The 27,547-nt window shown below is 46.0% G+C and overlaps 1 protein-coding gene across 15 annotated transcripts in view; it reads left to right on the top strand.

The window, feature by feature from the left end:
- Positions 1-27,547, top strand: part of Mhcl (Myosin heavy chain-like) — a 402,915-nt gene that overhangs the window by 310,750 nt on the left and 64,618 nt on the right. The window contains exon 1 of one of the 15 annotated variants that reach the window (XM_045745408.2): positions 26,361-26,780. The exons of the other annotated variants lie outside the window; for them this stretch is intronic. Within the exon in view, the coding sequence (XP_045601364.2) occupies positions 26,748-26,780 (33 nt within the window). The 5' untranslated portion in view covers positions 26,361-26,747. Of the gene's footprint in view, positions 1-26,360; positions 26,781-27,547 lie in introns of those variants that run through there. 15 annotated transcript variants of the gene reach the window in all.

Here is a 27,547-nt window from a genome sequence, read left to right as displayed (position 1 = left end):
ACAAATGGCAATAGCTTGTCCTATGACAATGAAGTTTTTGTGTTACAAGGCGTTTAATGGGTAAGGTATAAGGTAAGGTATTAATAAGAAATACTATTTCTTCCTTTCCTACGAGGTAATACATTATTTTTCCACCAAATCATCATTATTGTGCTTAGTAAGGTCAAGTCCGTTGTCATATGACGTTGGATGGCGTCATTGGATAATTGCGACTACATTTTATTGTACAAATGTTATGGCGTTACAGCCAACAACTCTGAAATACGGGTTTGTTGACAAATACTGAGCCAGCTTTGATGTCATTTCCATATTTGTGGGTTTTAAGCAGAAGCAGAAACGATGTAGATGATTGTTGTTTTAGATTCAGCTACTCTGAACAAAAAGTTGCAAGTAGCACGGGCTATGGTGAGCCCGTAGTGGTCTTACCTGGCACATGGAGCGGGGCTGTAACTGAGGAAAATGTCATACTACTCTTCAGAGGAGCAAAAATACGTCTATTTTTATTGCTTGTTTAGCGTGGCCCATATCTCTTCCGGAAACCGGATACTGTACATTTTTCTTATGACTAACTTAATTTTGAATTTATCACAGGCGAAATTAATTTGCGAGTTTTATATTTGTTTTAGCCTCTTAAGGATTGTTATGTATTATACGACTACGCTCTACACGCAGTGAATGTCAAGGTTCCTGAGCTACACAACTACACAAGATATTTATATATCATAGTGTCATATATACAATATATATATATATATATATATATATTATTTTATTTATTTAATATAATATGACCATAGCTTGAAGCATACCCCAAGCACTCAAGTTTAACTGAGTGCGCGCATTCCCGTACATAGGCGCGTGTAGGTTTGCATGTGTGCTGTGCACATGCCATGTTACATAACTCTGGCAACCTATGGAGAAATCTGGGTAGAAGCAATGAAGTGATAAACATTGGGGGCTGGTGACTAGGTGTGACGGGGGCGGCTCGGGTGGCCCAGCCCGCCCGCCCGCCCGCCCGCCAAAACCGCCCGCCCGTCTTACACTTTATATAACTGGCGGCGCAGAAATACTCGAGGTGCGTCATGCAGGCTTCGAGGCGCTTGTTTTGGGCGAGTGGATTATTTTTGGTGGGGCTTTCCCCTCCCGGGTGCCTGAGGGAGGCGGCGTTGTCTTCCTGGTGAGGGATGGGCAAGGCGGCGGCGACTCCAGACAACTCTTCGAAGACGGGGTTTTTGTCGCAGTTGTCTCCAGGGGTATGCATCATACCCCTCAAAGCATCTGTAGGAGTATCATTCCCAGGGCACGTGTCGTTAACACGTATCAGTGAGGAATACGGCCATGCATGTAAGGAACAAGTACAAGTTGCGTACTGTTCCTGTAATGCGTAAACAGACCAACTGACGAAATAGACTTGTGGCTTGTGTAAGCAATGCTACTCGACTTGATGAGGTCAGTGAGGCCACAGGACGACAACAACAGTTGTACAGAACCTGAACAGGCTACAAGAAGTTAGCATTAAGTGGCTACTGGAGTTCAGTCACAACAAATACAAGGTGATGTAGATAAGAACAAAGAGAAAGCATGCTGAAGGAAATTTGCAGCCTGAAATGGAGGCAATTCCTAATTTCTTAAATGGAACGGAATAACAATCAGCAGTAATTGAGAACCTGGGGGAAGATTCACGAAAGCACTTACGCAAACACTTACGAACCTGTACATCTTTTGTCAATCTTTGACGGCTTTGTTTACAAGTATTAAACAGTTAATGAGCTCCGAAGCACCAGGAGGGTGTTTATAACAATAACAACAGTTGAATGGGAAGTTTTCATGCTTGTAAACTGTTTAATAAATGTAACCAAAGCCGTCAAAGATTGAGGAAAGATGTACACATTCGTAAGTGCTTGCGTAAGTGCTTTCGTGAATCTGGACCCTGGTTGTAAACGTATTGGCGAGTTGTGAAACTAGTAGAGTAAGACCTAAGATGATCTATGGACAAGAAAGGCTCTGAGCCCGTTGACAGGAGTCAAATGGCTTCACTAGAAACACTTTACCAAATCGCTTAAAAAATCTAGAGAGATCTGATCACGACATACCAAATACTCACGTTGGCAGAGTGGACAGACATAATATTTGACTTGAGTAGAAACTGAAAGTTCAGATTAACCAAAAGGATTATTAACAGTTTATTTATAATGAATCAGTGGAATGTATTGGAAGATTCTGAAAGCTAACTACACATGATGCATAATTATATATGTAAATATGATGCAGCAGAGAGAGGTTGTTGCGCCAGACTTTTAGTTAGTGTAGGGGGTGAGAGGCGGGTGGATGGTGCCCGCCGCTCACCACAAACAACAGCTACTCTCGCAGGTCCTATAGTGTCCCACACTATAAGACCTTGCACCACCACCTCACGGACACCTCACCAAATATATACTCTTGAGAGGGCAAGAATTATCACACCTTCCATCGTCTTTCTTGAATGTAAAGAGATGCAACATTTTATGACAATTGTATCACAGATACTTATCAACCAATACTGCATGGAATGTTACGTATGGCATTAGAGTGCAGTCTCGGGCATCGCGGAACGGTAGCTCTGTGTAGCCTCGGGCATCACGAAACGGTAGCTCTGTGTAGCCTCGGGCATCACGAAACGGTAGCTCTGTGTAGCCTCGGGCATCACGAAACGGTAGCTCTGTGTAGCCTCGGGCATCACGAAACGGTAGCTCTGTGTAGCCTCGGGCATCACGAAACGGTAGCTCTGTGTAGCCTCGGGCATCACGAAACGGTAGCTCTGTGTAGCCTCGGGCATCACGAAACGGTAGCTCTGTGTAGCCTCGGGCACCACGAAACGGTAGCTCTGTGTAGCCTCGGGCATCACGAAACGGTAGCTCTGTGTAGCCTCGAGCATCACGAAACGGTAGCTCTGTGTAGCCTCTGGCATCAGGAAACGGTAGCTCTGTGTAGCCTCGGGCATCACGAAACGGTAGCTCTGTGTAGCCTCGGGCATCACGAAACGGTAGCTCTGTGTAGCCTCGGGCACCACGAAACGGTAGCTCTGTGTAGCCTCTGGCATCAGGAAACGGTAGCTCTGTGTAGCCTCGGGCATCACGAAACGGTAGCTCTGTGTAGCCTCGGACATCACGAAACGGTAGCTCTGTGTAGCCTCGGGCATCACGAAACAGTAGCTCCTGGTATACATTTAATACAAGCCAACCCCCCGCTACTGTTGAAGCCAGCACTATCACTTCACTTGTGTAGTGTTGCTCTCAGAGATCCCTGGGAATGTTGGACTGACTCTCGGGTCATGTCAAGTGAAGGAGGCCATTTTTCTTCCTTGCTGTGTTGCACAATTGTGTGGTCCTAATTCGCGCAGAATTCTTATGAAAGTTTGCCGCTCTGTGGTGGCGTCTACTCCCTTCTGGAGAGTGTTCTAATGAAGATTGGATGGTATCCAGTACCAGCAATTATACTCGAGTTTATAAATGTGTGTGTGTGTTATATGAGATTAGATTCGGGTTGGCAACTTTTTGGTTGTTTAGGGTAGCAAGGGCGGGAGGGGGGGGGGTGTACTCGCCTAGTTGTGCTTGCGTGGGTTGAGTTTTGGCTCTTTGGTCCCGCCTCTCAATTGTCTATCAGCTGGTGTGCAGATTCTGGAGCCTATTGGGCTCTATCAAATGTACATCTGAAACTGTGTATGGAGTCTGCCTCCACCACATCTCTGCCTAATGCATTCCATTTGTTAACTACTCTGACACTTAAAACATTCTTTCTAATGTGTCTGTTGGTCCATTTGTGCTCTGAGCTTCCCATGTGTGTGTGTGTGTGTGTACTTTGTTGGATTTGAGTGGGAGTTGTGCGTCTGGTGGATGTGTGAAGAAGGCAAGAGAAAGAGATAGTCGCATCAACCAGTCCATTTACCTGGTTGATGGGGTTCTGGGAGTTGTTCTACTTCCCAAGCCCGGCCCCAGGCCAGGCTTCGACTTGTGAGAGTTTGGTCCACCAGGCTGTTGCTTGGAGCGGCCCGCAGGCCCGCATATCAACCACAGCCTGGTTGGTCCGGCACTCCTTGGAGAGAATTATCTAGTTTTCTCTTGAAGATGTCCACGGTTGTTCCGGCAGTATTTCTTATACTCGCTGAGAGGATGTTGAACAAGCGTGGACCTCTGATTTATACAGTGTTCTCTGATTGTGCCTATGGCACCCCTGCTCTTCACTGGTTCTATTCTGCATTTTCTTCCATTTCGTTCACTCCAATATGTTGTTATTTTACTGTGTAGATTTGGTATCTGGCCTTCCAGTATCATCCACGTGTATATTATTTGATCTCTCTCGTCTTTTTTCTTGTGAGTACATTTGGAGGGCTTTGAGACGATCCCAATAATTTAGGTGCTTTATTGCGTGAATGTGTGCCGTACATGTTCTCTGTATTCCCTGTATTTCAGCAATCTCTCCGGCTCTGAAAGGGGAAGTGAGTACTGAGCAGTACTCAAGACAGGGACAGTACAAGTGATTTGTATAATACAAACCATTGTGATTGGGATCCCTGGATTTGAAAGTCCTCGTAATCCATCCTATAATTTTTCTAGCTGGAGCAATATTTGCTTCGTTATGCTCCCTAAACGTTAGGTCGTCAGACATCAATATTCCCAAATCCTTTACATCCTGCTTTCCTAAATACGTCTAAGTTCGGATTTGTTTTACAGGACTCGACCAGTCCCCGCAAAATCCGACGTATTGTTAATATAACACTCAACGATAACTCAAGATAACCCATTGTTAAAAACAAAATCAAGAACCGTAGTATTGACGTTATCTATGCATAGGCCTTCGTAGGTTAAGTGGGTTGCTTGGGTTCGCACGTTTATAGTTTGACAAAACAGTTGCGCAGTTTTTTCACGAAATGGCGAATCGAGAGAAGGATGTGGACGTGTGTAGCGAGCGAGCAGGAGCCTGGGAGCTGGGTAATGAGGCGAGGGAAGGCGGTTCTTGTCCTTTGATTGCACTCTTGTTCGTGTTATTAGTATCCAAGGACACCATGAGGGCACTCCACTCTGCCTTCATGCACTTGGTCACTTCTATTTTAAAGTTATCTGCAACTGGTGCGAGTGTCTGGTGTTTTCTTAATAGTGGTTACCTCTGGTAGTTGATCATGTACCTCGAGAAACAGTAATATATTTCTATGGAATTTTGCGCATTACAAATATAAATTGATCATGGACCAAACTGAGTTTAAGATTCATTCGCGACGGGTAGAGACATTAAACGTAATAATAATGGTTGCAGTAATTGATAAATGGGAGTGGTAATGTGGGTGCTTTGCTGCGACAGTCTCAAGACGGCTCAAGCTCATCCCTCCTTCTTGTTGTTGGTTGGTCTTCTTAATTAGTTTATTGTGACCCCCATACCCATTATAGGGGTGGTGGCGGAAACTTACTAGTCGCATGATGGGCTCAGGTACTGGGCACCAGTGATCTTTATGCTAAGAACGCTACCAAAATAAGGTTCCGATTTATATGACCCATTTAACCTGAAGGAGCCTGTGATCTTTGTTGCGTGCGTCGTGCAGTGTTCCTTACCCACCTGGTTATCTTGAGGGGATTTCGGGGCATAGCGTCCCCGCGGCCCGGTCCTCGACCAGGCCTACTTTTTGTTACACACATCCCTAGGAAGCAGCCCGTACCATCTGTTTAACTCCCAAGTACCTATTTACTGCTAGATGAACAGCGCATCAGAGTGAAAGAAACTCTGCCCATTTGTTTCCGCCTCCACTGGGGATCGAACCTCAGGACTACGAATCCCGAGTGCTGTCCACTCAGCTGTCAGCTGGTGTATGGCACCAGGGAACACTAACCCACATCTACCCGTCAATGAAATGTTAGTAATAAAGTTGGGTGGGACGAGATGGCCGGGCACAAGGTATCACATGTGATACCTTGTGATGGGAAGGAAAGACTATTTAACATGTGTAGTTCACGAACAAGGGGATACACATTGAAACTAAACACCTAAATGAGCCACGGGAATATTAGTAAGACTTGTCTCACTATCAAGATGGTGAAGAAACGGAATGCGGTGAGAAGTGAGGTAATGGAGGCAAACTCCATTCACAGCTTCAAATTTAGATAGGACAGAGCTTATTAGTCACTGGGAGCTTTTACAAAAATTTATTAAGAGTTGAATGATGGGACCCAAGAGCCGGGGCTCATCTCCCGCGAATACAAGTGCGAGAGTACACATCAGCAGCCGTGGTGTGAGTTACTCTTGTGTTTACTAGTGACAACTGTGCCAGCAGCGACGTGCCCACAATCCCATGTTTAAGTTGTTGTGCCAGTGTTCTTTTACGTCTTAATGCGATGCGACGTCGTGGTGAAATGTTGACTTATTCAGTGACCTGTGTGTGGTTTACTATGGAGACCGTAGCTCAATGTTATGAATATGAAATGCTGGGAGGGGGCGAGGGTGTATGATAGCAAACATAATTTTTTTTTTAATTTTGCCCCGAGGGGCGAGTTTATCGGGCAGCGCCACTCATCTTGTGAGTGGACATACCGCCATAGCAGCATGTACAACACTCCCCAATAGGAAAAAAACCCGCTGGGTTGTTCATCCTGTCACAACCCAGCGGGTTTTCTTCCTATTGGGGAGTGTTGTACATGCTAGCAAACATGTCTATCAGAAGTGTGTGTGCCACTGTTTAATCACTTCTGAAACAGGTGAAGTGAATAGGTAGATCGTTGATAAAGATGTATTAGTGTTGTATATTACTGTCTTGAGGAGTGTGTTGTTTGTACTAGGTTCAGTGGTATATCTCTGAAGCAGGATTCTCCTGCTGCGGCTGATTTGTTATTCTAACGAATCGGATCCGTCTTTGTGTAGGGGTCATGTATACGTGTTAGGTCTTGAGTTACAGTGTAGAACACTAAACTTTGTTACACTCACACGTGTATTTGTGTGTTTAGCGACTCCTGCGAATCTCTTGGAAGCTGCAGCCCTCCCCTCCCCCCCCCCCACACTTATTTTTTTTTTTAATCTTTACTCCTAGATGCCGTTGAAAGTTTTTAATTCTAGTTTTTAAATGGTGGAAGGATGGTTTAGGTCACAATACTTTGTTTTGGGTTCACTTTAGGTGCTGCCGTGATGATGCTCTTCATGACTGTTTTGTATAGTTTCGAAGATCTTAATTTTCTTTTGCGGAGAAGGGGTCTGTGGGTGCCATTCTCGTTAATGGTGTGGGTGTCAACACACGGGTGAGAGTGTGGTGAGGGGAAATGAGTGTACAGCGGGTGTAGATATTGGTGTCGGGGTGTAGCAGAGGATCTGGGAAACTGTAGCCAGTCGCTGGTGGAGCCTGGGACACTGCCAAGGTAACCTGAGCCACCCTTCATACTCCTTTAACTGTCTGCCTCTCTGACCATGTCTCTCTCTCCCTGTCTCTGTCTCTCTCTCTGTCTCTCTCTCCCTGTCTCTGTCTCTCTCTCTGTCTCTCTCTGTCTCTCTCTGTCTCTCTCTCTCTCTCTCTCTGTCTCTCTCTGTCTCTCTGTCTCTCTCTCTCTGTCTCTCTCTGTGTGTGTGTGTGTGTGTGTGTGTGCGTGCGTGTGTGTGTACGCACCTAGTTGTGCTTGCGGGGGTTGAGCTTCGGCTCTTTGTTCCCGCCTCTGAACTGTCAATCTACTGGTGTACAGATTCCTGAGCTCTATCATATCTATATTTAAAACTATGTATGGAGTCAGCCTCCACCACATCACTGTCTAATGCATTCCATCTGTTAACTACTCTGACACTGAAAACATTCTTTCTAACGTCCCTGTGGCTCATTTGGGTACTCGGTTTGCACCTGTGTCCCCTTGTTCGCGTCCCACCCGCTCGTATTGTGTGTGTGTGTGTGTGTGTGTGTGTGTGTGTGTGTGTGTGTGTGTGTGTGTGTGTGTGTGTGTGTGTGTGTGTACTCACCTAATTGTGCTTGCGGCGGTTGAGCTCTGGCTCTTTGGTCCCCCCTCTCAACCGTCAATCAACATACAAGTACAGGTTCCTGAGCCTATTGGGCTCTATCATATCTACACTTGAAACTGTTTATGGAGTCAGCCTCCACCACATCACTGCCTAATGCATTCCATTTGTCAACCACTCTGACACTAAAAAAGTTCTTTCTAATATATCTGTCTAATATCTTCTTTCTTTCTAATATATCTGGTGTGTGTGTGTGTGTGTGTGTGTGTGTGTGCATGTGTGTGTGTGTGTGTGTGTGTGTGTGTGTGTGTGTGTGTGTGTGTGTGTGTGTGATATATATGGTGCAGGCATCAGAGTGGAGGCTTCTGCCTGTGTTATTTAACTTCCTGCTGTACTCCTCCCCAGGACCAGGCCCCACACATCTCCGTTGAGGTCTGATAAAGACCTTTTGTGCCCTCTGTAATCTATTTTTTTGCGCTACCGCTCACAGGATTGAGTATGGGGTGCACAATAAACTAGCCGCCTCCGTCGGCAACAATACTCAAATATCAGGAGCGTCGTGCCGCTGTACCTCTTAACGTACACACACACTTAACAACCTTCACCAACTGTGCGTGCGCCAACCTACTGTAATGAGTCGTGTTGTGGTGGTGGTGACGGAGTCAGGCATTTCCCCAACCACTTACATCTTTTCTCCATCGTGGAGGCTTTGTTTGCATTTAGTAAACAGCTAATGAGCTCCGAATCGAGGTTGTTTATAACAGTACTGACCTTGGATGGTGAAGTTTGCAAACCCGCAATCCATGAATTGTATAATGAAACCACAAATGTAAAGTGAAACGTCATGATTGTTGAAAGATGCACAGGTTTCGTAAGAGGATGCGTAAATACATTATGGATTATGGTCGTGACTATCCAGCCCCTTCCCTGGATTTCCTTCCGTAAAAAAAATATATAATAATAATAACACCTAACCAAAAACGTACGACCCAAACAACCCACCAAACCTATCGAGTTAGACGCATAGAAAGCGTAGATATTTGCGAGCCGTTACTTGCCATAATTTGCATTTGTAACGTTGATTACCATAACGCAAAAAAAACGCAACATGCAAGTTCAGAGGACGGGATGTCTTCGTAACCGACGGCTGCGTCATTTGACGTTTTGCTAGTGCAGTACACGACCAACCCAATCCATGAAGTACAAAGGAATGGTTTCCCAAGCCTAGGCCGTACTTGTATCGCTGTCTCTCTCTCGCTCCTCGTAGCCTGGGTCATATTATTTTCAATTTACTAGTGAAATTTTATCTGAATATCCTCGAGCTGTAAGACTGGCTTCAGTTGATGATGAGACGAGGCGAGTCCGGGCTGTGGTGGGCATGTGGGCCTGCGGGCCGCTCCTAGCAACAGCCTAGTGGACCAAACTCTCACAAGTCAAGCCTGGCCTCGGGCCGGGCTTGGGGAGTAGAAGAACTCCCAGAACCCCATCAACCAGGTATCAACATTTGCTCGCCTAGTTACTATGTAAATAGCAAGTGGGTGTGGATGGTGGGGGGTGCGACGCGCCAGGCTGCTCCCGGCACCCAACCGCCCCGGGGCTCCTGGTAGCCTCGTGGTGTTTAGCGTAAGGCGCTCACACCAAATACCTCATTAACTCTCGTGTAGCGTAGTGTCGCGTGATGTATATAGCTCACTCACACCCTTGCTCACTAGCTTACTCTCTCACTCCTTGTGTACGCACACGCACACAGAGAGGGAGGGACGGACGGAATTACTTAGTTTTGTTCTTTTTTTAAATTCTTCACAGTTAAGTACCAGATATTTACAAACTATATCTGTAAGGAAAATAAGGCATTATTTATAGTTTACATCATTTAATGTGGAAGTCAACATCTCACTGCATACATTGTAAACCTCAAATTTTAGATCGTAATCTTTCTTTCAATAACTAAAATATTGCATCATTTGACTATTCCTCTCCCTGTCCAAATACTTTGTCAGAAACGAACGTAATTATTGTAGTCTTAGTGTTTCTGCATTTCACTATTATTAAACATTGAAACCTTCATCAAATTCTATTGTTTTTTTTCCACATTTTATCTTATCTTTATTAAATAATATACAATATAAGTCACACATACATCAGTGTACAAGGGAAACTACATTACATGTAGTTTATATAATTCTCGGTAAACCAATGTGTTGTCATTACAGACCATTTCTGAGAATATAACTCGCGCACACAGTATGTACTCGCCTAGTTGTGCTTGCGGGGGTTGAGCTCTGGCTCTTTAGGCCCGCCTCTCAACTTGTCAATAAATCAACTGAGCCAGAGCTCAAATAAAGAGCTAAATAATAAGAAAATAAATAATGAGCCAGAGCTCAACCCCCACAAGCACAATTAGGTGAGTACGTACACACACACACACACACACACACACCCACACACCCACACACCCACACACACACACACACACACACACACACACACACACACACACACACACACACACACCACACACACCACACACACACACACACCACACACACACACACACCACACACACACACACACATCATTCAGAATCTTCTACACCACATATGTAAGACCAATCCTGGAGTATGCGGCCCCAGCATGGAGCCCGTACCTTGTCAAGCACAAGACGAAGCTGGAAAAAGTCCAAAGGTATGCTACTAGACTAGTCCCAGAACTAAGAGGCATGACTTATGAGGAAAGGCTGCGGGAAATGCACCTTACGACACTGGAAGACAGAAGAGTAAGGGGGGACATGATCACAACCTACAAAATCCTCAGGGGAATCGACCGGGTAAACAAGGATGAACTATTCAACACTGGTGGGACGCGAACAAGGGGACACAGGTGGAAGCTGAGTACCCAAATGAGCCACAGAGACGTTAGAAAGAACTTTTTCAGTGTCAGAGTAGTTAGTAAATGGAATGAATGCATTAGGAAGTGATGTGGTGGAGGCTGACTCCATACACAGTTTCAAATGTAGATATGATAGAGCCCAATAGGCTCAGGAACCTGTACACCTGTTGATTGACGGTTGAGAGGCGGGACCAAAGAGCCAGAGCTCAACCCCCGCAAGCACAACTAGGTGAGTACACACACTGGGAGCCGGTGGCAGAGCGGACAGTACGCTGTACACGTGATCCTGTGGTCCTGGGTTCGATCCCGGGCGTCGGCTAGAAACGATGGGCAGAGTTTCTTTCACCCTATTCCCCTGTTACTTAGCAGTAAATAGGTACCTGGGAGTTAGTCAGCTGACGCGGGCTGCTGTCTGGGGTGTGTGTGTGTGTGTGTGAGCAGTCGATTAAGGCGCGTCTGGGATCGTCTCGGACGTAGGTTCGAACCCTCGTCACGGCCCTTGTGGATTTATTCACGTAGCTTATTCCTATTGTACAATGAAAATTCTAATAAATGTGTTATAATTACATAATTTATTTTATAAATTTAACATATATGATTGACGGAAACATTATCCCTATTGCACCTTTCTTAATCTTGCACAAATTTGTTCTTTTATTTGGCCGATATAATTTACACCATACATTTCAAATTACTTATAATTTTCCATCTTCAACCCCATTTTTTTTTTAGTTGTTATCCTATCCAGTCGTGATCCTATCACTGGAGCCAAGGAGAAGAGAACCCAGAGAAGGGAGCCGAGCGGACAGCACACTGAACTTGTGATCCTGTGGTCCCGGGTTCGATCCCGGGCGCCGGCGAGAAACAATGGGCAGAGTTTCTTTCACCCTATGCCCCTGTTACCTAGCAGTAAAATAGGTACCTGGGGGTTAGTCAGCTGTCACGGGCTGCTTCCTGGGGGTGGAGGCCTGGTCGAGGACCGGGCCGCGGGGACACTAAAGCCCCGAAATCATCTCATAGATAACCTCAAGATAACCCAGCTGGGACGCTCTTAACTGTCTTAACTGAACACACTAAGAAGGTTTTACTCACTTCTAGTAGTGTGTAAGCTTATCTTGCGTTTGAAAACTGTAGGAGGGGGGGGGGAGGGGGTTAGCGTTTATATTGGCAAAAGGTAGCTAACTGTAGGTTTCAATGCTGCGTGGAGTGGGGGGATGGGGTGTAAGATTCATTGGGTGGTGGTAGTGGTCAAGGTATGGTACCTTGGGTGGTGGTAGTGATCAAGGTATGGTACCTTGGGTGGTGGTAGTGGTCACTATGGTACCTTGGATGGTGGTAGGATTTTGTTGTCTGCAGTTCATGTGTTAGGTCATAAGGGCTATGGATAATTCCTAGGATGAGGAGGGAGGGAATGGAGTGGGTGGTTTCAGCGTTGACTGGGATTACAGTAGATTGTAAGAGGGGATGGTGGTGGTGGGAGGGTGGGGGGGTTTGTTGGAGTGGGGTGGTTGCAGGGATGGTGGTGGGGGGGGGGTATGTGGGGGTGGGGGGCGGAGCCAGGAGAGCGAGCTGCATATGTCTCGGCCCTTCGGTAGTTATCCTCTTAGCTGCAGAGGGCCAGGAAGTGCCAGCAGCCAGTGTCGAGTAACTGGTCGGAGTTCCCCGGGGGAGTAAGTCGCGTCGAGTTACCTCTTGTGTTGCCTGGCTGGGTCTCGGGACCTAACGTTATATACACGACGTGCAGCACCGTCGCTAATGAAACGTTACTGTCTGGTGACAGCTGTGTCTGGGTGCAGACGTGAGGTTGTGGAGTAGCAGCTGCGGTCCTCTACGCCTGTAGCTACATGAACCATTACTCGGTAAGTGTTGGTAAGAGCTGCCGCGGGTAGACAGGTTACCCGGGTAACCGCAGGAGGTAATATTAAATGTCCAGTCATTAAATCCTTTCAGACTTGCCCGTGTGAGATATTTGGCGCTTTGCAAGTTATTTCTCCACTACCGTATTCATGAGGATGGCCTCGTAATCCAGCGATAATTTGCTAATGCAAGGTACTTATCATAGCCCTGTATAATTACCCCCATGCTGCCCCCTGACAACCCCTATAACCCTACATATAGTCTAGGACTCTAGGGGTGGCTGTATAAATGACCATATACTTGGGTATGTTAAGAAAAGCAAAAAAGCTAGCACAACACCATCTTTCCCCTCACCGTGGAACTGGTTCTCCTGGCGGCTTACGTGTTACAAAAATATTTGTGGGTGTGTGTTTGCGCGCGCGTGTGCGCACCACTGAATCATGTGTGTGTGTACTCACCTAGTTGAGCTTTATCTCTTTGGTCCCGCCTCTCAACCGTAAATCAACAGGTGTACAGGTTCCTGAATGATTCTGAATGTTCCTAAATGAAACAGGTTCCTGCTCCTGAATGTGTGTGTGTACTCACCTATATGTACTCACCTAATTGTACTCACCTAATTGTGCTTGCGGGGGTTGAGCTTTGGCTCTTTGGTCCCGCCTCTCAACTGTCAATCAACTGGTGTACAGATTCCTGAGCCTACTGGGCTCTATCATACCTACATTTGAAACTGTGTATGGAGTCAGCCTCCACCACATCACTTCCTAGTGCATTCCATTTATTAACTACTCTGACACTGAAAAAATTCTTTCTAACGTCTCTGTGGCTCATCTGGGTACTAAGTTTCCACCTGTGTCCCCTTGTTCGTGTCCCACCCGTGCTGAAGAGTTTGTCTTTGTCCACCCTGTCAATTCCCCTGAGAATTTTGTAGGTGGTTATCATGTCTCCCCTTACTCTTCTGTTTTCCAGGGATGTGAGGTTCAGCTCCTTTAGCCTTTCCTCGTAGCTCAATCCTCTCAGTTCCGGGACGAGCCTGGTGGCATACCGCTGAATCTTCTCTAACTTTGTCTTGTGTTTAACTAGGTATGGACTCCAGGCTGGAGCTGCATACTCCAGGATTGGTCTTACATAAGTGGTATACAGGGTTCTGAAAGATTCCTTACACAAGTTTCTGAAGGCAGTTCTTATGTTGGCCAGTCTAGCATATGCCGCTGATGATATTCTTTTGATGTGGGCCTCTGGGGACAGGTTCGGTGTGATATCAACCCCCAGATCCTTCTCTCTATTTGATTCTTGCAGGATTTCCCCTCCCAGATGATACCTTGTGTTCAGCCTCCTGCTCCCTTCGCCTAATCTCATCACCTTACACTTTCCAGAGTTGAACTTCAGCAGCCATTTTCTAGACCATTCCTCCAGTTTATCCAGGTCATCCTGTAGTCTCTGCCTATCTTCATCCGTCTTGATTCTTCTCATAATTTTTGCATCATCAGCAAACATCGAGAGGAATGAGTCTATACCCTCTGGAAGATCGTTCACATATATTAGAAACAGGATGGGTCCAAGTACTGAGCCCTGTGGGACTCCGCTGGTGACATCTCGCCACTCTGATGTCTTCCCCCTCACCGTTACTCGCTGTTTCCTGTTGCTTAAGTACTCCCTTATCCACTGGAGCACCTTCCCTTTTACTCCTGCCTGTTGCTCCAACTTTTTTAACAGCCTTTTATGGGGTACTGTGTCGAAGGCTTTTTGGCAATCCAGGAAAATGCAGTCGGCCCACCCTTCTCTTTCCTGCCTAATTTTCGTTGCCTGGTCATAAAATTCTATTAACCCTGTGAGGCACGATTTACCATCTCTGAACCCATGTTGGTGGTGCGTTACAAAGTTATTTCCCTCCAGATGCTCTACGAGCCTTTTCCTCACGATCTTCTCCAGCACCTTGCATGGTATACAAGTTAAGGAAACTGGCCTGTAATTCAGTGCCTCTTGCCTGTCACCCTTTTTGTATATTGGGACCACGTTAGCTGTCTTCCAACTTTCTGGTAAGTCTCCTGTTTCCAGTGACCTGTTATACACCATAGAGAGTGGCACACTTAGTGCTTCTGCACCTTCCTTTAGTATCCATGGTGAGATTCTATCAGGCCCAACAGCCTTTGTCACATCTAGCTCCAGCAGACACCTTTTGACCTCATCACTGGTGAGGTCAAATTCCTCCAAGGTTTCCAAGGTTGCCGCCTCCTCATTTAGTGCAGGGGCTTCTCCTTGTTCTATTGTGAAGACCTCCTGGAATCTCTTGTTGAGTTCTTCACACACCTCCTTGTCATTCTCTGTGTATCTGTTCTCCCCTTTCCGCAGCTTCATCACTTGTTCCTTCACTGCTGTTTTCCTCCTGATATGGCTGTGGAGCAGCTTTGGTTGGGTCTTGGCTTTACTCGCGATGTCATTTTCAAACTGTCTCTCTGCTTCCCTCCTCACTCTGATGTACTCATTTCTGGCCCTCTGGTACCTCTCCCTGCTCTCTGGTGTTCTGTTATTTCTGTAGTTTCTCCATGTTCTTTTACTCAGTTGTTTCGCTACCTTACATTCCTGGTTGAACCATGGGTTTTTCTGTTGTTTTTCGTTTTTCTCCTTTTGGACGGGGATAAACCTGTCTGCAGCTTCCTGGCACTTTTGGGTGACAATATCCATCATGACCTGCACATTCTTGTCTCTAAGTTCTGTTTCCCATGGTATTCCCATTAGGAAGTTCCTCATCTCGTCATATTTTCCTCTTCGGTAATTCAGTCTTTTCCCCTCCACTCCCATCCTTGGATAGGTTATCCCTACCTCCACCAAGTATTCAAAGGTCAGTACACTGTGGTCACTCATTCCTATGGGGGCTTCAACTTTGACTTCCCTTATTTCTGACTCATTTAGGGTGAATATTAAGTCGAGTCTAGCTGGTTCATCATTGCCTCTCATTCTTGTGGGTTCCTTGACATGCTGGCTCAGAAAATTCCTTGTTGCCACTTCCAAGAGTTTAGCTCGCCACGTATCTGCACCACCATGTGGGTCCCCATTCTCCCAGTCTATCTTTCCATGGTTGAAATCACCCATGATTAAGAGTCTTGAGCCATTCCTGCAGGCAACTGAAGCTGCTCTCTCTATTATATTAATAGTTGCCATGTTGTTCCTATCAAACTCCTGTCTAGGTCTTCTGTCATTTAGGGGAGGGTTGTAAATGACTGTCACTATTATCTTAGGTCCACCCATTGTTATAGTTCCTGTTATGTAATCTCTGAATCCGTCACAGCCCGGAATTTCCATCTCATCAAAACTCCAGTCCTTCCTTATCAGCAGGGCCACTCCTCCACCTCCTCTCCCTTCCCTCTCTTTCCTTACTATATAGTAGTCCTTTGGAAACACAGCATCTGTTATGACTCCTGACAATTTTGTTTCTGTTAGTCCTATTACATCAGGGTTTTCTTCTTGCACCCTTTCTGCCAGTTCACTTGCTTTATTGGTAATCCCATCAATGTTTGAGTACATTACCTTGAAGCTCACTTTCTTATATCCAATTTCACCCACACTCCCTACAAGTGTAGGAGGTTGTTCTATGGTCCTTGCTACTTGGGTAGGCTCCTCCTCCTGTGAGGTAGTTGCCAGGGGTTCAGGGGGAGGTGGGGTGGGGGGTGGAGGGCTTAGGTCTTCCTCAGGCCTGCTTGGGTCAGGAAGAAGTCCTGGGGGTGAGGGAGCAGGGATTGCTTGGGGAGAGGGCACGCCCTCCTGCGGTGTAGTTGACAGGGGTTTGGAGGGAGGTGGAGTGGGGGATAGAGGGCTTTGGTCTTGCTCAGGCCTGCTTGGGGCAGGGAGAAGACCAGGGGTTGGGAAAGCAGGGGCTACTTGGGGTAAGGGGAGGGGGAGGATTTGGGTTTCATGATGGGCATTATGCAGGGGCAAGGAAGGGTTTGTGCTGGGGGGTAGAGAGGGCCCTATTGGGTGGTGGACTGGGGTGTTGCATTCCCCCCTGGGGTTCCTGGGTTGCTGGATTGGGGTTCCCCACTCCCCTCTGGGATTGCTGGGTTGGAGGCTGAGGTTCCCTGGCTCTCTTCCCTCTCCTTGCGCCTTTTCCTTGCATCTGCTGCCCTTACTATCTCGTCTCTGGTCATGTCCCTCTGAACATATACCTCTTTGTAGTTCCTTGCATGCCTCAGTTTGTTCTTCCTTACTAGAATGTCCTCTTTGATGTCCTCGCTCTTGAATACTACCTTGATCAATCTTTTTTTGTCTCTGTTGTACTGGCCAATCCGGAAAAACTGTTCTATGTCTCGTTCAGCCCCTTCCATTCCTATCTCCTTTAATATCCCTGCCACTGCAGCTTTGTCTTTAGTCCTCGTTTCCTCCCTTGTGGAGCCCTCTTGTTCCTTCACACCTACCACTACTACAGCTCTTTTCCTTTCCATTAGCTGGCTTGTGCATCTAGCTGCCTCCTGTGAGGTTACTGCTTTCATTACAACATCCTTGACTGTGGACATTGCTCCTGGGCTCTTGAGCATTTCAGCAAAGGTTGGGCCAATTGTAGGGGTCCCTGCCATAGCTACATCTCCTGGCACCTGGGGGTTGGTCCCCTGGGCCAGAGTCTGAGGAGGGCCTGTTTTTAGGCTTTTTATCTCCTCTTGTGCTGCACTTAGTTCTATCTGCAGCTTACATATAGTTTCCCTCAGGTCCTTCAATTCCCCACTGACTTCCTTCCATGCCTTAGCAATCATCTCCATGAATGACTCGTCCAGTCCCTCTCCTCCAGCTTCATTCTGTTGTCTTACCATCCCGCTTGACCTGTGTGTGTGTGTGTGTGTGTGTGTGTGTGTGTGTGTGTGTGTGTGTGTGTGTGTGTGTGTGTGTCTGTGTGTGTGTCTGTATGTGCGTGTGTGTGTGCGTGTGTGTGTGTCCGTGTGTGTCTTTGTGTGCGTGCGTGTGCGTGTGTGCGTGTGCGTGTGTGTGCGTGTGCGTGTGCGTGTGTGCGCGTGTGCGTGTGCGTGTGCGTGTGTGTGTGTGTGTGTGTGTTGGGTGCGGGGGTGTTTGTGTATAGGGGGAGGGGTAGGGGGGTGTCTTGGGGCAGTGTAAGGCGTGGGAAGGTGTGGGGTGAGATGGTGAGCGGTCACCAGGGTATCATGTGTCAAGCCCCACCCAAGTACCACCCAAGTGAGCCACGGAGTTGTATATTTGAGATATTGAGACCTACTTTAAATTAGGTATTTTAAGTCACTCTGTACACCTTATTGATGACCTAGAGAGGGGTACCTACCGTCAGCTCACCCCGAGCAAGCACGCCTAGGTGAGTTTGAAGAGATGTCCTTATGACGGGGTTGGTCGCTTGCCCTCTCCTCTCTCTGGTATCAATGTTGTCTCCACGTGCTACTGTTGTCTCCACGTGCTCCTGGTAACATTCGTTCCTATCTTCCTCACTGGTCGTCAGCCACTATGTGCACTTAGCATACGATCCTAAACGGTGCACACACTTCGGGGGATCAATCACTAAGTATGCTACAAACCGCTTCACAACACATTACTCAGCAAAACAAAACGTAGGTCCTGCTAGGCTGGGTGGCTAGGCTGACCCAACGGTACACACTGATCTTGCCACTCGGCCTTATTTTTGTTTCTTAATTGCTCTACCGCTGTAGGAGCTCACTATACACTTGATCACTGCGTTTGCGTACACTTCTGTGACAAAAAACTATGTTTCTTGTCTCGGTGACCCTTCAATGTCTCGAGATAATTGATGTTATTCGCGGACCCTACGGACACAACGTGTGACTCTCTCCAGAGCTGAAATGTGTGTCGCTCACCTATATGTGCTTGCAGGATCGAGCATTGACTCTTGGATCCCGCCTTTCGAGCATCGGTTGTTTACAGCAATGACTCCTGTCCCATTTCCCTATCATACCTGGTTTTAAAATTATGAATAGTATTTGCTTCCACAACCTGTTCCTGAAGTGCATTCCATTTCCCCACTACTCTCACGCTAAAAGAAAACTTCCTTACATCTCTGTGACTCATCTGAGTTTCAAGCTTCCATCCATGTCCTCTCGTTCTGTTACTATTCCGTGTGAACATTTCGTCTATGTCCACTCTGTCAATTCCTCTGAGTATCTTATACGTTCCTATCATGTCCCCCCTCTCCCTTCTTCTTTCTAGTGTCGTAAGGCACAGTTCCCTCAGGCGCTCTTCATACCCCATCCCTCGTAGCTCTGGGACGAGTCTCGTTGCAAACCTCTGAACCTTTTCCAGTTTCATTATATGCTTCTTCAGATGGGGACTCCATGATGAGGCGGCATACTCTAAGACTGGCCTTACGTAGGCAGTGTAAAGCGCCCTAAATGCCTCCTTACTTAGGTTTCTGAATGATGTTCTAACTTTTGCCAATGTAGAGTACGCTGCTGTCGTTATCCTATTAATATGTGCCTCAGGAGATAGATTAGGTGTTACGTCCACCCCCAGGTCTCTTTCACGCGTCGTTACAGGTAGGCTGTTCCCCTTCATTGTGTACTGTCCCTTTGGTCTCCTATCTCCTAGTCCCATTTCCATAACTTTACATTTGCTCGTGTTGAATTCTAGTAGCCATTTCTCTGACCATCTCTGCAATCTGTTCAGGTCCTCTTGGAGGATCCTGCAATCCTCATCTGTCACAACTCTTCTCATCAACTTTGCATCATCCGCAAACATCGACATGTAGGACTCTACGCCTGTAAACATGTCGTTAACATATACAAGAAATAGAATTGGTCCCAGCACCGATCCTTGTGGTACTCCACTTGTTACTGTTCGCCAGTCCGACTTCTCGCCCCTTACCGTAACTCTTTGGCTCCTTCCTGTTAGGTAGTTCCTTATCCATTCCAGGACCTTTCCCCCCACCCCCGCCTGCCTCTCGAGCTTGAACAGCAGTCTCATGTGCGGTACTGTATCAAAGGCTTTTTGGCAGTCCAGAAATATGCAGTCTGCCCAACCATCTCTGTCCTGTCTTATCCTCGTTATTTTATCATAGAATTCCAGAAGGTTTGTTAGGCACGATTTCCCTGTCCAGAACCCATGTGTGTGTGTGTGTGTGTGTGTGTGTGTGTGTACTCACCTAATTGTACTCACCTAATTGTGCTTGCGGGGGTTGAGCTCTGGCTCTTTGGTCCCGCCTCTCAACCGTCAATCAACTGGTGTACAGATTCCTGAGCCTATTGGGCTCTATCATATCTACATTTGAAACTGTGAATGGAGTCAGCCTCCACCACATCACTTCCTAATGCATTCCATTTGCTAACTACTCTGACACTGAAAAAGTTCTTTCTAACGTCTCTGTGGCTCATTTGGGTACTCAGCTTCCACCTGTGTCCCCTTGTTCGCGTCCCACCAGTGTTGAAAAGTTCGTCCTTGTTTACCCGGTCGATTCCCCTGAGGATTTTGTAGGTTGTGATCATGTCTCCCCTTACTCTTCTGTCTTCCAGTGTCGTGAGGTGCATTTCCCGCAGCCTTTCCTCATAACTCATGCCTCTTAGTTCTGGGACTAGTCTAGTAGCATACCTTTGGACTTTTTCCAGCTTCGTCTTGTGCTTGACAAGGTACGGGCTCCATGCTGGGGCCGCATACTCCAGGATTGGTCTTACATATGTGGTGTACAAGATTCTGAATGATTCCTTACACAGGTTCCTGAACGCCGTTCTGATGTTAGCCAGCCTCGCATATGCCGCAGACGTTATTCTCTTTATGTGGGCTTCAGGAGACAGGTTTGGTGTGATATCAACTCCTAGATCTTTCTCTCTGTCTGTTTCATTAAGTACTTCATCTCCTATTCTGTATCCTGTGCCTGGCCTCCTGTTTCCACTGCCTAGTTTCATTACTTTGCATTTACTCGGGTTGAACTTCAACAGCCATTTGTTGGACCATTCACTCAGTCTATCCAGGTCATCTTGTAGCCTCCTACTATCATCCTCTGTTTCAATCCTCCTCATAATTTTTGCATCGTCGGCAAACATTGAGAGGAACGAATCTATACCCTCTGGGAGATCATTTACATATACCAGAAACAGTATAGGTCCGAGGACTGACCCCTGCGGGACTCCACTTGTGACGTCTCGCCAATCTGAGACTTCACCCCTCACACAGACTCGTTGTCTCCTGTTGCTTAGGTATTCCTCTATCCACCGGAGTACCTTCCCTCTCACTCCAGCCTGCATCTCCAACTTTCGCACTAGCCTCTTGTGTGGCACTGTATCAAATGTGTGTGTGTGTGTGTGTGTGTGTGTGTGTAAGGGACACTATGTTTTTTCCATTTTTCGTCTCGTTTCCGTGAAATGCCTGATCCAGATGGTTAATAGCAAATTTTATATTTGATATCACAAACTATGTATTAATTAAGGTAAATCATAACAATGAAATACGTCAGTGCATACGTGTTACAAGCTTAGATTCTAATAAACAGATCCACAAGGGCCGTGGCGAGGATTCGAACCTGCGTCCAGGAGCTTCCCAGTCCAGGAGGAGTTAGATTCTAATAGACTGATGAGAAGCTTTTAAGCCCTGCTCGGGGCATCGCGTGTTTAGCACCGTCTTGCCCTGGCATCCAGTATGGTGGGAATGCCCCACGTATCTCGCCATCAAACCATATTACGAAATATTCTTAAATATACAGAACTAGCAATAATGAAAGTCATTTAAATCATACATGTATATAATTTAAAATGTAATTACCAGCTCTACAGATTAGCATATCTTGGTCCACGGTATGAAAGAACACGTCTGGGGTTACTCAGGACGCTGGCTCGATCCCCTTTTTGCTTTAAAGATGTATCATGAGGGAGGAAGATTGCTTAAGAACGCTTCATAATGATGTTTGTATCGAGAGAGATATGCCGGCGTAGCGGACCCGGGACATCGTCCGTCATCGGCACTGAACACGGTAGCCTGATCCTGCCACTGGAGTATCAACATCACAATATATGAGAACCTTATTGATGTTTTATATCATGACGAGTGTTAGTTCATGCACTGTTCTGGGTGGCAGCGTGGTGGCTCCGGATACTCTGCCACTCATAAGTTTGTATCCCGTCTCCTCCAATATACACAAGCGCCTGAGAGTTAAGTGTTCTTATTCAATTTTCTACTGGACGGACTGCAGCAGCATGTAGGTTTTGTAGAAATACTATTTGCACACAGACTATCAATGTTAGGTTAAACAACGAGCTGACCTCCACACTAACAGAATTAGCGGCACTACAACTACCTACCGGAACTTTAAAAAACATAGGAGGATGAATAATATTTTGTGATTCAAAGTCTGTTCTTCGAGCAATTTAAAACTTCTGGAAGATCGACAGCAAGAACCTCATATTAGCAATTATAAATTACCAAATCGTTGCACAGAGTAAAGGGTTTCGAATCTCCTTTGTATGGATACCATCACACATAAATATAACCCATCATAATGAGACAGACATTGCAGCCAAATTAGCGTGTAACAAAGATGAAGTTCAATTAGACCAAGGTATCCCCCATCTCTCCTGTCAAAACTATATTGTTCCAAACACTCAGGTCTGATGGGAGAGAAATTACTCTCAACGGTTTGAAAACACCAGTATAAAAAGCTACGATTTGTTCAGATCTGAAACCTATCTTTATGGGCAGCACAAAACGTCCACCAGACTGTGCGACACAGTGGTTGCCAGGGTCAGATTGGGTTACCGTTACCTGTGGCAGGTGGCTACAGGTGACGGATCTCCCAATCCTGAGCACTCCAGGTGCAAACTCTGTGAGCAGGAACTGCGGCATGATCTCCCACACTACATCACAGAATGCCCAGTTATTAGACATTTCAGACCCGTTGGCATAAGGTACCTGGAGCTTTGTAATTACTTTATTCACTCCCGTGTTCTTGAAGATATCCTCATATTGCACCCAAAATTTGCCAGTGCAGGCTACTGAATATATGGCCCTGTATGACTAACCATCCTGCGAGATGGGGACTCTTAGTATCACTGCTACCTTATTCACTCTTCTATTCATGATATCCTCATAATGCACCCAGAGTCTGCCAGTGCAGACTACTTATCACATGCCTCTGTATGACTAACCATCCTGTGTGATGGGAATTTTTAGCACTACGCAGCTAGCTTTTTGACACACTGTACTCCACTTCATATAGTCTAGGGTAGCTACACAAATACAGATGTATCTAAATGTGTTTAAAAAAATCCGGTGTAAGGTAAGGCGGTTGGCAACCTGTGTGTGTTCCCAGTCCTGCTAGTCGACTCATTTGTGCCTTGGGAGTGACTGAGGGTATGAGACGTCTCTGGAGCACTAGTCGTCGCCAGAGCCAAAGAAGACGACAACTTTGATCATGGAAGGCACAAGTCCACCTTGGGACTCGTAACTACAGCAAACTTCCTCAGCAGGACAAAGCGGGGACCGTGTTGGTTGTGGTCTCAATAGCTGGATGTGATATTTAGCTAATAACTACTAGTAGTCAGTTCTGTGGCACTGACAACGGCTTGTAGCGAGTATTGTGGCACTGACAACGGCTTGTAGCGAGTACTGTGGCAGTGACAAGGTCCTGCAGGAGAGTTGTGTGTCCGACAGCTCCTTGCAGGCGAGTACTGTGGCCCCACAATTGCTCTTACAAGGCAATACAACACTGAACGAAGAATATAAGAAGATAATTCATGGTGCAGGGATGACTGTTGACGTGGCGAAGAACTGGTATCACCACTATTTACCCGTCTCGCCTTGCAGCCTCGCCGTCTAGCGGGGGAGACCATAATTACATTAAAAATAACTATTTAAAACGGCATGTCGGGAACGCTGTGTTTCTTGGCCTTAATCCCAATAAAACTCCATCAGATGTTTATTGGTAGCACCAGTCGATTTGTAAACTATTATGTTGTTGGTTTGGTGTAGGGCTGAAGGGTTTGGGCTGAATCAACCTCTGGAGGGTTGTACACTTGTCAATTTCATTTAGAATTTTTAGCGATTTATTTTTTTTAGGTGTTAAGGTTGAAACATGTGTCTCTGCTCGATATTGACGTGTCTAATGCCAGCTGATTTGTGGTAATGTTGATACGAATAATGGCAATAATCATAAGTGGCTCACGTGATGGAAGGAGTTGGTCGTTGATGGAAGGGACGGGACGGGGTCACATGATAAATAGGGCTGGACGGGTGGGTGAGATGGTGAGGGAGGATAGGACCGAAGCTTCTGCGTGATAACCAAAGTAACATTATATCAGTTGAGCATAAGAACATATACGCAGTGGATCTAGTGATGCTGTTGCGAGTCAACTCATATTAATATGTTTGAGTTGCACGAGATATGCACAGACGAAAAAGAGGAGCACCATTACCACACTGGCAGATAACATCATGACGCCTACATACCCACCAAGACACTAACAAACGCATCCCTCATACAGTTCTCAGTTTACTGCTAAATTAAGTACCCTAGAACACACACACGATTTACAAACTGAAAAAAAATATCATACAGACTATATACACGGAGGGATCTTTCACATTCAGTTTCAGGGAGGGAGGTGCTGTCATTGTTCATTAGCCCGACGGCAACACACGTGAAAGGTCTGTAAGAGTCAGTAATTAGGCATCCACCTTACAAGTTGAACTGCTGGCTATTCTTGTAGTACTCAACATTATTGAAAACTGCAGTACACAACTTAATTATCTCTGACTCCCTCGTCCTATTAAAATAGATGAAATATTGCGATAAATGACTCTGCTTGCAATAAAATTGTAACGTGCTTGTCTCTGAAGTTAGGCATAGATGTGTGTGCATACTAATCATTGGAGTCGGTGAGGGTGTTGTGGTGGATCCCCTCTCACATTAGGCTACCGTGAAAATTAAAATGTTGACTCCCTTGCTAAGCTTGTAGTAAATAAGGAAAATGTTGTTGTCGATAATCTTAGGCTATTAGATAAAACTAAAGGGTGCCATTAGATGAGAACAATTAGGTGAATTTGAAGAAATCAGAGGAGTGCAAACACAAACTAGTAGATCCTTTGTCACGGTGAAATGTCAACCAACACATTTGTATGGGGCAAAGTCAGTAGACAGCTCGATTAAGATTTGGCTACAAGTATATCTGGCAGTTCAGCTTGTATGGGGAGTGATGAAGTAGTGTGGACAATGGGACACACACTAGGCACGACGTCCTTATTACTGGTCCTCTACACTCTAGTGTTAAAAAAATTGACCCTCTTGTATCATAACCTGTACACTGCCTCAACTTATGGCCATCTTACATATTGCAAAAATGCCTCCCAGGAGGCCGTGGCCCAAAAGTCTCGGAACCAGTGCACTAGAACATTACATTTTGCACTGTGTAAAATTTAGTCATTTAGAGAAAAACTGAACTTGCATGAAAATGGCAAATCATTTTATTGTAAATGATAATATATATTCGAAATGCTTGCACTGTATCCATTCTAATGGATAAATCATGTGTACTTTTACTGTTTGGGTTGAGTAGCTTAATGTATGAAAACAAAAACTACGAAAACCCATGTTGAAAACTGTTATCATTAACAAAGTCCTACCTCAAAGGTATGATACAAAAAATTGTGTTAATACAGAACATACAGTACAAGTTGCAGTGAGAGATGTCTGTTAGTCACTTTAGTTATAAGCTGTGCACATTAATGACGTAAAAGCTTCCGCTCGGGGTCTGTTTAAGACCTTTTGTGTCCTCTTTAATCCTTATTGCGCTACCGCTCACAGGATGAATATAGTTCGCACGATAAACTAGCAGCCTCCGGAGGTAAACCACGTGAGGGGGAATGGAGACAAGATATGGGTCAAGCTGCAACCATTCACAGTAGACGAACGGACCTGCACGGGAATCATTCATCATTGATTATGTCCGCATTAAAGCTGGTGGCGACCCCTTTATTGAGGGTTCAGTCCTCATTACAGAGATTTGGCACGAACGTTGTACAGAGATTTGGCATGAACGTTTCGTGACGTGCGGTGTTTTAAGGGGGACGGTAACGTTCGTATACTACAATCATATTTCCCCCTACTTAAGACGAAGCTGTTTTGGCAATGGCAGGTGGATAGTTAACCTGAGACATACGCTCCTACTTCACCTCTTGCACACCTCACACGGTCTTTCGTAAATACCTCACTGCTGTCTTCGACAATTTTTTTTATCACAAATGCTCGTGTAGTAAATTGATATCGTTATTGTTCCATAGGTTATGTGGCCTTATCTTCCCTAACAGGCCCTAACTAGTAATGAGAGTCGAGGCCAGATAGCAACTATGTACACAAGTGAACAGGCATCCACTGAAGGTCCATTGGGATAGTTTAGTGTGACGGGTCGCGCTCAAGTATTATGATATAATGATGGTGGTGGCGGCATTCTTGTGCTAGTGGGGAGCGGGCGGAGGGCCAACTTCAAGGGCGGGGGGCTTGGTATAGTGGCGAGGATTCAGTGTTTGTGGCACGCCAGTGTGTGCCACTACCACTCTCACTGTCGCCACCACCACCACTGCCGCCACCACCACCACCACTGCCGCCACCACCACAGCAAGCAGCTAGCTACCAACCCATCCCGCCAGCTGCTTCTTGAGCTCTCCAGGTGCCCTGAGTGTTGCTACCGCAGCTTTAGTGTCGTTTTGCCTGTTGCACGGTGCTGCTTAATGCCGGCAACACCTTGGTTCACTTGTGTACTGACTCTTCACATACACTGCTTCTTCCTGTGTGTAGCCAAAGAGAAATTGTAAAGCGCCTGCTGGTGTAGTGAAGCTGCTCGTGCTCTTCTCAAACAAGATGACGTGAGGATGTAGTGGCCGCTCCGTCGTGTAAGACATCGCTCCCACACCCCCGTCACGAATATACAAGTCCCTCGGGTTCCTGGCGAAGCAGTCTTAGGAGTGCGCTTGACTAACTGTTCCATCTCCCCCATGTTCACCAGAACACTGGCGGTAGATAGCCAGGCCAGTATGCGGAGCAACAGCAGCTGGGGTGGGCGGAATGGTGAAGAATTGACTTCTAGCCTAAGCCGCGACTGGCTGCCGCTATGTTCTCCATCGTCGCCACCGTCCTTCCTATTGTACGTGGCTCTGCACTCTAGTTTCTCTTACTGAATAACTTTTCAAAGTTTCTCAGCGACCAAGTGTCCACATACTGGGAGTTTGATTAGTGCAGCATAATATTATTCTTGGCAGTTCTAATTCTGCTGTTACCTTGGATTAATTTTAGACAATTATCTTCTCTGTATAGTAATTTTTATCTGGATTTTCCCTTAATTTTATAATTGACAATGATAGTTCAAGCCAGTTTCATGCATGACGTGTGATTCACTTAGCTGGGTAAGCCAAGGCCAGCTGCATACAGCACCTGTGATTCTTGGCCGGGTAAGCCAAGGCCAGCTGCATATGTTTAAACTACATTAATTCAATGCTTCCGTTTGTCTAGTGATGTGTTATTTCGCCGCCCATGAAATTTTGCGTAGTTTTGCACCAAGGCTGTGAGTACACACATACTGGTGTGTACGCGTGTCTGTGGGTACATGAATTTCCTTACATTCCTTACAGTATTTTAGATTAGTGTACCTGAAAGGCGTTCTTAAAGGCTTTTTTTTTCATTACATGGATGCCAGCCATATTTGCTAATGTTTACTGGACTGGTGATCCCTAGTGTTGGCTGCGCTGCAAGATATTGGTTAGTGTTGCAGGATACAGAACAAAGCGAAGTGTAATTAACATGTCACGCGCCTGCGTGAACCTGCACATCATGATTTTATAGTAAAACGAGATACTTGTCACAAAACCTCAGTATACCTAGCTTTCATATCGTGTTTTGTTTCTAAAAGCTACA

The sequence above is a fragment of the Procambarus clarkii genome, chromosome 16, assembly GCF_040958095.1.
Source record: "Procambarus clarkii isolate CNS0578487 chromosome 16, FALCON_Pclarkii_2.0, whole genome shotgun sequence".
Lineage (NCBI taxonomy): Eukaryota > Metazoa > Arthropoda > Malacostraca > Decapoda > Cambaridae > Procambarus > Procambarus clarkii.
This window is presented reverse-complemented; position numbering and strand designations above follow the sequence as displayed.